Source organism: Aquila chrysaetos, chromosome W, assembly GCF_900496995.4.
Source record: "Aquila chrysaetos chrysaetos chromosome W, bAquChr1.4, whole genome shotgun sequence".
Classification (NCBI taxonomy): domain Eukaryota; kingdom Metazoa; phylum Chordata; class Aves; order Accipitriformes; family Accipitridae; genus Aquila; species Aquila chrysaetos.
The window spans coordinates 4,176,992-4,184,928 of record NC_054457.1 but is presented as its reverse complement, the minus strand read 5'-3'; the positions used below and the strand labels follow the sequence as shown (position 1 = coordinate 4,184,928).

General features: G+C 40.5%; 1 protein-coding gene across 1 annotated transcript; it reads right to left on the bottom strand.

The window, feature by feature from the left end:
* Positions 1-5,633: 5,633 nt before the first annotated feature.
* LOC121232789 lies at positions 5,634-7,724 on the bottom strand. Its single transcript, XM_041121252.1, has 2 exons — positions 7,381-7,724; positions 5,634-6,272 (listed from the first exon to the last, which is right to left on the bottom strand). Exons 1-2 carry the CDS (start codon positions 7,699-7,701, stop codon positions 5,865-5,867), a joined length of 729 nt encoding a protein of 242 aa, XP_040977186.1. The 5' UTR covers positions 7,702-7,724; the 3' UTR covers positions 5,634-5,864.
* Positions 7,725-7,937: the final 213 nt, after the last annotated feature.

Below are 7,937 nucleotides of genomic sequence, written 5' to 3'. Positions count from 1 at the left end.
CTGTTGTCCGAATTCCAAGATACGCAGCTGGCCATCATGTTGGCCCCCCGTGCAAGGGTATGTGCAGATGGGGGGAAGCAAATTGTCCTGGGTTACCGTGACAACAAGATAAGATATGCTTTAGACTCTACATACTTGGATGGGGGAGGCGAACTATCCTGCGTTACTGTGACAAAGTCTTCTCGTGCCCTACACCTGGTTAGCTAGGGAACTCTCTTCTTGGTAAATAATGGCATAGTCTCATCGTATTAATGACCTCATGTCCTGCCCAACTCGGTGGGCTTGGGGGAGGTGATCTAGTCCATTGCCACACACAGGAGTCACGACAATGACTCAGGAGGGACAGAGAAAATTTTAAACACCCCGTTTCGCTCGGCGAATCCCAGGGCAGGAGTCATGACAATGGCTCCTAAATGCTCAAGATATGTTTTATTTAACGTTGACTTATGTTACAGATGCACAAGTGTGGCTAAATTCGGCATAGCAGATATTTTGAATAAAAAACTTGACACCTAACAGCTGTAGCAAAATATTCCTAACAACAAGGTAGGAGGAAGAGAAGACATAAGAGAGAGAGAGAAGAAAGAGAAAAAAGGAGAGGTAAGCATCACCACCCTTGGATCCAGAGAGGAAAGAGTCTCGGTAGTAACTGTCCGGATTCCTCAGGCGGCGGGCACGCGCCTGGGGGTTGGTCTCCCCCCCCTTTTATACCCTCCTCTGAGAGCCCTTCACACGTGTGTTGTGGGGTTTTCTTGAAAGTTCTTGATGGGGGGGGGGGGTCGCTGATGCCCCCTTATCCCATTTAACTTGTTTACACAACTGCCGTGGTAAGAGCCTGTGGCAAAACTCCGAACCTGTGACAAAACGTCTGAAGTGCAACTGCTAGAAAACTTCCCAGAAAGACAATCGCCAGAAAGCCTCTTCGAGGCACAACTGCTAGAAAGCCTGCCAGAAACAGTTCACTACCCCACCTCCGCAGGGCACGTCCTGTTTTGGCTGCTTGCGGCTACCTGCTTGGTCGTTTGAGACAAAATGGTTGCCAGTCTCTCACAGTCTCTTGGTCTCTCACACCTCACTATCTTTCAGCTGAACTACAGCAACTCAGTATACCTAGGCATGATGTCATTAGTGCTTAGGCAACTCCAGCTAGTACAGAGCAGCTGCCAGAGTCCAATACTCTCTGACCAGGCTCTTTTATATATTCCACCCATGGAGGGCACAATGTTTAATATAAGATTTACTTTTTTGAAGGCAGTTGATATTACACGGGATTTCTGATTTAGCAGAATGATCCAGCAATATACTGAAATCACAATACAAGTGTAAGTTACACTTAGCAAAATATAGCAGTTGCAATACACAGTTCAGTCACAACACCAATGTGATTCCTATTTCCAATCTCTATAATATGCTCACCGTCATGATGCTGGACATCCCAAATCACTGGGACAGAATACATTGGTTGAAGCCAGCTCAAGCTCTCTTCGAAATTCTTTTGTTAGTTGTCTAGTTTTTATAATCTATGTTGGACTGAACCAAATACTCACTCCCCCCATGCTGCTCTTGCTAACTCAGGGAGATATTCACACTCTTAATAAACTCAGGGAGAAACATTTACACCACCAGTTGATCCACTCAGCTGTCATAACTGTTTATCTAAAAGAAAGGCCACCCTCACGTTCCCTTTGTGTTGATATAAAGGCAGCTTTCTTTGCAACAGCTGTGGTCAGTCACACCATACATTATTCCCTGAGCTTTATGGGCACATCGTCCTTGCCCATCTCTGAGCCTTCTTCCATTGTAGGGGTTTATTGGTCAGTCGCAGAAACATGCACTGTTTCCTCAGCAACATCATATCAAGGCCAATTTTTTAATGTCTGCACTGTTTTTCCATAGGATTCCCAATCCATTTCAAAGACCCGGACCTTTTCTTCAAGGCCCTCCACTGCCTAAGCCCAGGACACTGAAAAGACTATGAAAAACACCATGGTGAAAACCATGTCCAAGTTTAACTCTTCTGGCATAGTGGAATACTCTGGAATACAAGAAAGATGAAGCTCATCTAAACCTACTTGGCATTTGGCTTGTCACTGTGAAATTAATTTCCTAGGGATCTAAGGATCATCACAAACTTACTGCTTTCCAGGCCATATGCAAAATAGTTTTGTTCGTTTGGTTGGTTTATTTGTAACTGTCTTTTCTAAAATATATATATGTGAAAGTGTCATTGAACAAATTGATACTCTTAAAATATAAACTCCCTCCTTTCCTCATCCACCCTCTCAAATAAGAATAAAAACATGACTAAAAGCCATTAATTGACTATGTCTCTCTCCTTGGGAAAATGGAAGAACAAGCAACACATGGTAGCTTTTGGTCGCATCGCTTCTCTCATGGATCTGTGCGCTAATGGGACATGCTTTAATTGGAGTACTCAGTTCAGCATTAAAACCCTATATTGAATTTAACAAGTTCCAAGAGTCCATTTTTAGGTGGACTAAAACTGTGCAAATATGTTTTGGTTTTCCATGTACTTCTAGTGTGAAGAATGGAAAATTTAGACTAGAAGGAGATCCATCTGTAAGTTTAGTCTTGATGTTGAGACAGGATAATCTGAATTACTTTATTTTTGATCCAGTGATGTACTTCTCTTTTAAAACCTGTTTAGAATTTTAAAATTCTCCTATTTGTTTCACTTATCCTACTGCTGCTCTGGCTTTTTATGTGTTATATACATGCTCTTGAACAGAATAACTTTACCAATTGATACTGAAAAGCCGGTTGAAGAAACTCTCTAAGACTCGTTTTGGAGTTTTAGAAAGCAGGCATTCTTTATTGCAGCGCTGGATGCACGGGGGATAGTTCCACCTAGCGTGCATACCACAGCTTTAGCACTAACAGGTTATATAGAATAACTAATTGCATATTAATCAGATTAGTATACATATACATAAAAATTATTATAACTGATTATCATAGTACAGCCTACATCCGATCATGCGCAATGAAGGATCCATTTGAGTCGAAGGGCTGCTTTTGCGACCACCGACCCATTTGAAGTTCTTGTTGGCTGTCCTTGAAGTCTTTCTTCTTGTCCTTGTTCTTTGATCTTGAAGCTTAACGCAGCTTCAATCACATGTGGTCAGGTTCAACATTGTTCTCATCTAGCGTACAGGAACATCTAGTCATAAGAGCAAAGAACTGCCAAACTTAGGAGTAACTACCTCTACTAGTTAATTGCTTGGCTGTACTTTTGTCTATTGTTTCAATCATAGTGTTAGTATAAGATTTGTAATAATTATTTACCAAATCTCACTTTTACAGTCACCTAGCAGCAAACCAGTTTCCACGGCTGGTACAAAATATTAAAACCATCAAAATATTTAGCCATACCATACAGAATGTATGGAAATATGCTATCAATCCCCCCCTTTCTGTTTGAGGCTACTAATTCTTTGAGTAGTCTCACTTGAACATAGATTGTGTCACAGCTCATTTAAAACAGCTAAAAGCAACACAGACTATAATAATGATGATAACTACTTCTCTTGCATTGTTGGTGTGACAAGGGAGAGCTTCTAGGCTACCCAGTAAAGGTATCAGCTAGAACTAGGATATATCAGTATCCCTTTTTTTTGAAGCAATTCTGTAAAATCAATTTGCCAGTATCTTCCTGGAGAATTTCCTCGTTTCGTAATTCCAAAAGTAATCTTATTACTGGTTTGGGGATTATTGCGTATACAAATTTCGCATCCAGTTGTAATTGTTCAAATAATCTTTGTCATATCTCTACTCAAAATATACTTTTCTAAATGCTTAACAAGGTTTTCTGTTCCTCAGTGTACTTTGTTATGTTCAGCCCGGGCAATTTCTCTCGTTGTTGCGGGTGGGACTATTGTTTGGCCTGTTGGTGTTACAGCCCATCCTGTTTCGTTTTTATTAGCCTGCAATTTAATAATTAATTCTTCATCTTTTTCGTTATAATTTGGAGCATCTTCAGGTAAATTTACACTTTCTCTAGAACTAGTGCTAGGATGCCTTTTTCTGCAGCCTCTTTCGCAGCTCTATCAGCCAATCGGTTACCTGTTTCAGGGACAGTCCTACCTGACTGATGTGTTTTACAGTGTATTATCACGACTGCTGTTGGCTTTTGAATGGCTTCTAACAATTTCAGTATTTGTTCTGCATGCTGAATGGTGGTTCCTTGTGCAGATAACAGTCCTCTTTTTTTCCATATTGCTCCATGCGCATGTACTACTCCAAAAGCATACTTTGAGTCTGTCTAAATGTTGACTTGCTTTCCTTGACTTAGTTCCAGTGCTCGAGTAAGAGCTATCAATTCAGCGTTTTGGGCAGATACATTCGAAGGCAAAGCTCGTGATTCAATTACCTTTTCAGTAGTGGTTACTGCATATCCTGATAAACGTTTTCTTTCACGGATGAAACTGCTTCCATTGGTATATAGTTTCCAATCCGTTTCTCCCAGTGGTGCATCTCGGAGATCCAGTCAGCTGGAATAGACTTCTTCAATTGTCTGCAGGCAGTCATGTTCCGGTGAGGAGATTGAAGTAGACAGATGCCTGTAAAGTTGAAAGCAGATGACCCTTTATTGCTAAAACACACACATACTTATAGTCACATATTCTGCAAAGTCACTGTACATGCGCATAAGCATAAGATATGATTGGTTATACAACTCTGTACACGTGCATAAACATAAGATATAATTGGTTATATCAACTTAAACATGCAAAGCTTGTCTCAGTCTAATTGGTCGAGATAAACTGCCGAATTGAGGTTTTTTGTGCCAAGTTCCCTTTATCGTGGAATGCACACCTGTGTTCTAATTGGCTTTATTATCATCTTTCTTTTTTTGTCTTCTTGTTTATTCTGTTCAAGGTCTTCTAAAGGCATCTGCAATGCTCTTGCGACTGACGTTAGCTAAATATGTGTCCACAATTCCCCCTTTTTGTTTTTCGACAATTAACACCTGCTGTATTGCCCTTTGCAAAGACCTATGAACACAATTAATTAAACACGGTAAAAGCAACATTATACCTAATAAAATACATAAGAATAAAAGCCCGATTTTTAACAAAGATACAAACCAACTCCCAAGTCCCCATCCCGCAGCTAAATGCTGTAAGCCAAAAAACCCATCATCTTCTTGCAATTTCTTTGTCTGATCCATTAACTTCTGAATACTTTTATGTATCGATTCTGAATGATCTGACAAATTCATACAACACATTCCATTGAAATCCTGACATCCATGCCCATGAGCTAATAGCAAAAAATCAATAGCAGCCCGATTCTGTAAAGTGGCGTGTCTGATCGATTGAATGTCAGATGCCAAATCACTCAGTATTCTTGCAGTTTGATCTGTCTGTTTGCCTAACCAACATGACAGCTTTCTTAATTGCGTTAAAGCTCCTGTGGCTGCTACACCGGGGGTTAATAGGCTAGCTGCAATGATCTCTCCCCTATTCCATAAATCCACATTATCATCACACTTGTTGGTTAAAATATGTTGTTTATATCTATGTAAATGAGCATGGTTTAAAATCATGCTAACATTTGGAGTAAGCAAAGTTAATTGTCCCAATGTACAAGGCCCTCCCCTCCCGCCAGAAGGGAGTCCAGGCCAAGCTCTATCTCCACATATCAAAAAAACTCCCAGAGGCAGTTTTTGAGATTCTGCAACTCCTAGGGGCTTATTAGTGGCTGTTTTGTTACACCAAAGAGATGCATTTTTAAACAAAGGCGTTTCGGGAGTTACGTCTTGTCCTTCTGTTCCATAAGGAGGCTTAAAGTAAATACACTTTGGGGTTCCCAGACTTCCTAAAATGTTCAATTCCTGGGGTTCATTGGTCTGCCTTAGGCAGCAAGTCCTTCCATTTGTCCCAATTTTCTACACATCGTTCTGTAGTGCTACAGAGGCGCTCACATGACTCTGTAGTATTACAGGCCCGATTGCGGGTGGCCGATCTGGACCCATTGACACCCTGGAGCACCATTGCACTGTTCTTTAACGGTACTCCTACCAAACATGTATGAAAAGGCTGTTCAGGTAATGCCAATAACACACAAAAAGAGGTTTGGTTAATAGCTTTAGCCAGTGTCACCCAAACATTCTTACTGTCCCACGGCGTTAAACAATGTGGATCAATCACCGGTGTCACTGTCACGCTGCTTACTACAGTCAGTGTGTTCCATATCAATCTCAGCATAAGGTTTCGTCCATTTAGTTGGAATCCACTTTGGCCCATTTTCTGTAATGTCACAAGCATAACCTTGGCCCCACGTTATTACTTTAAAAGGTCCCTCCCATTGCTGACGCTCAATATTTTTAACCCAGACTTTCCACCCATTATCAATATTTTGAATCCCACTATTCATTGTTTGAAAATGCCGAACTACAGGGGGAACAACTGACTCTCCACGCAGGGTCAAAAAATTCATCACATATATTGCTTTCATGAGTCTATTTGAAGGAGGTTCCCCTAATTCCCCCGTTTTTTGTTTTTCAAAAAAATCTTTTAATACTTTATGAGTACGTTCAATTATAGCTTGACCTGTGGGAGAATGAGGAATGCCGGTAATATGAGTAACTCCCCATTGCTGAAAAAATTCCTGAGTCCGTTGTGCTATAAAACATGGTCCATTATCTGGTTTTATCTGGGCCAGGACACCCATTACTGCAAATGCTTGTCGTAAGTGTGTTTGTAGATGTCGACTTGTTTCACCCGCAAGTGCTGTGGCCCATATCATCAAGGAATATGTATCAACAGAAACATGAACATAACACAATTTTCCAAAAGCTGGTACATGAGTCACATCAGTCTGCCACAATTGCAAGGATTGCAGACCCCTAGGATTTACAGCGCCATCTCCGTGTCCAGATAATTTCTGGCACTCAGCACAGGATTGAATGATGGCTTTGGCATCTGCTATAGAAATTTGAAACTGTTTGGCTAATACTTTCGCTGGCTGGTGGAAAAAACTATGAGCTCCACGTGCCAGTAGAAGTTTATTGGGGGGTGGCCCAGTCCATACAGGATTAGCTAGTAAATCAGCTCGTTTATTCCCTTCTGTGATCCATCCAGGCAAACTGGTGTGACTTTGCACATGCATTATATAATAACACTTTGTCCGTTGGTTTAACAGAAATAGCAACATCTTAAATTTTTCAAACAATGTGATGTTATCAATTTCTTTCAAATAAGCCCGTCTCAAGCGTTTTACTACACCTACCACGTATAAAGAATCAGCAATAATATTGACCTCAACATCCTGCCACTTTTTAAATACTTCTATTACAGCTTGAAGTTCCACCACTTGGGGGGAGCCTTCACATGTGACAATGTGATTTTTCTATACCTGACCTTCTTTCCAAACTACTACTGCCTTTCCTGTTTTTCCACTGCCATCCGTAAATACTGTAGGGCCATCAGTAGGTAACTCTGCACACAATTCTTTTTCTTCTAGTTGTATATTTTGTAGCAAGGTAAACATTTTGTGTGCAGGAAGATGAATATCTATCTTTCCTTCGAAATCTGCAAAAGCAATTTGTAAAGTTAGGCTATTCTGTAGACACCATTGTAAATATCCTTGAGTCAAAGGAACGACAATCGTGTGTGGTTCTTGTCCACAAATCTCAATAATCCGACGTCTCCCCTTTATAATTAATTCTGAAATCATTTCAATTCGAGAAAATATGGTTTTTCAGGCCTGATGAGCTAAAAAGATACATTCTATTATTAACAAGTCTTTGTGACTCCCCTCCCATTGATATATGATCCCGAGGGGTTGTTTTTCTCGGTTTAAAATGCTAAGATTAATGTCAAGATTTTCTTTAATCCTAAAAGCTTGACTCTGAGATATTATATCTGCTATCTGTTGTAATGCTTGTTTACCTTGAGGGGTCAATTGTCGAG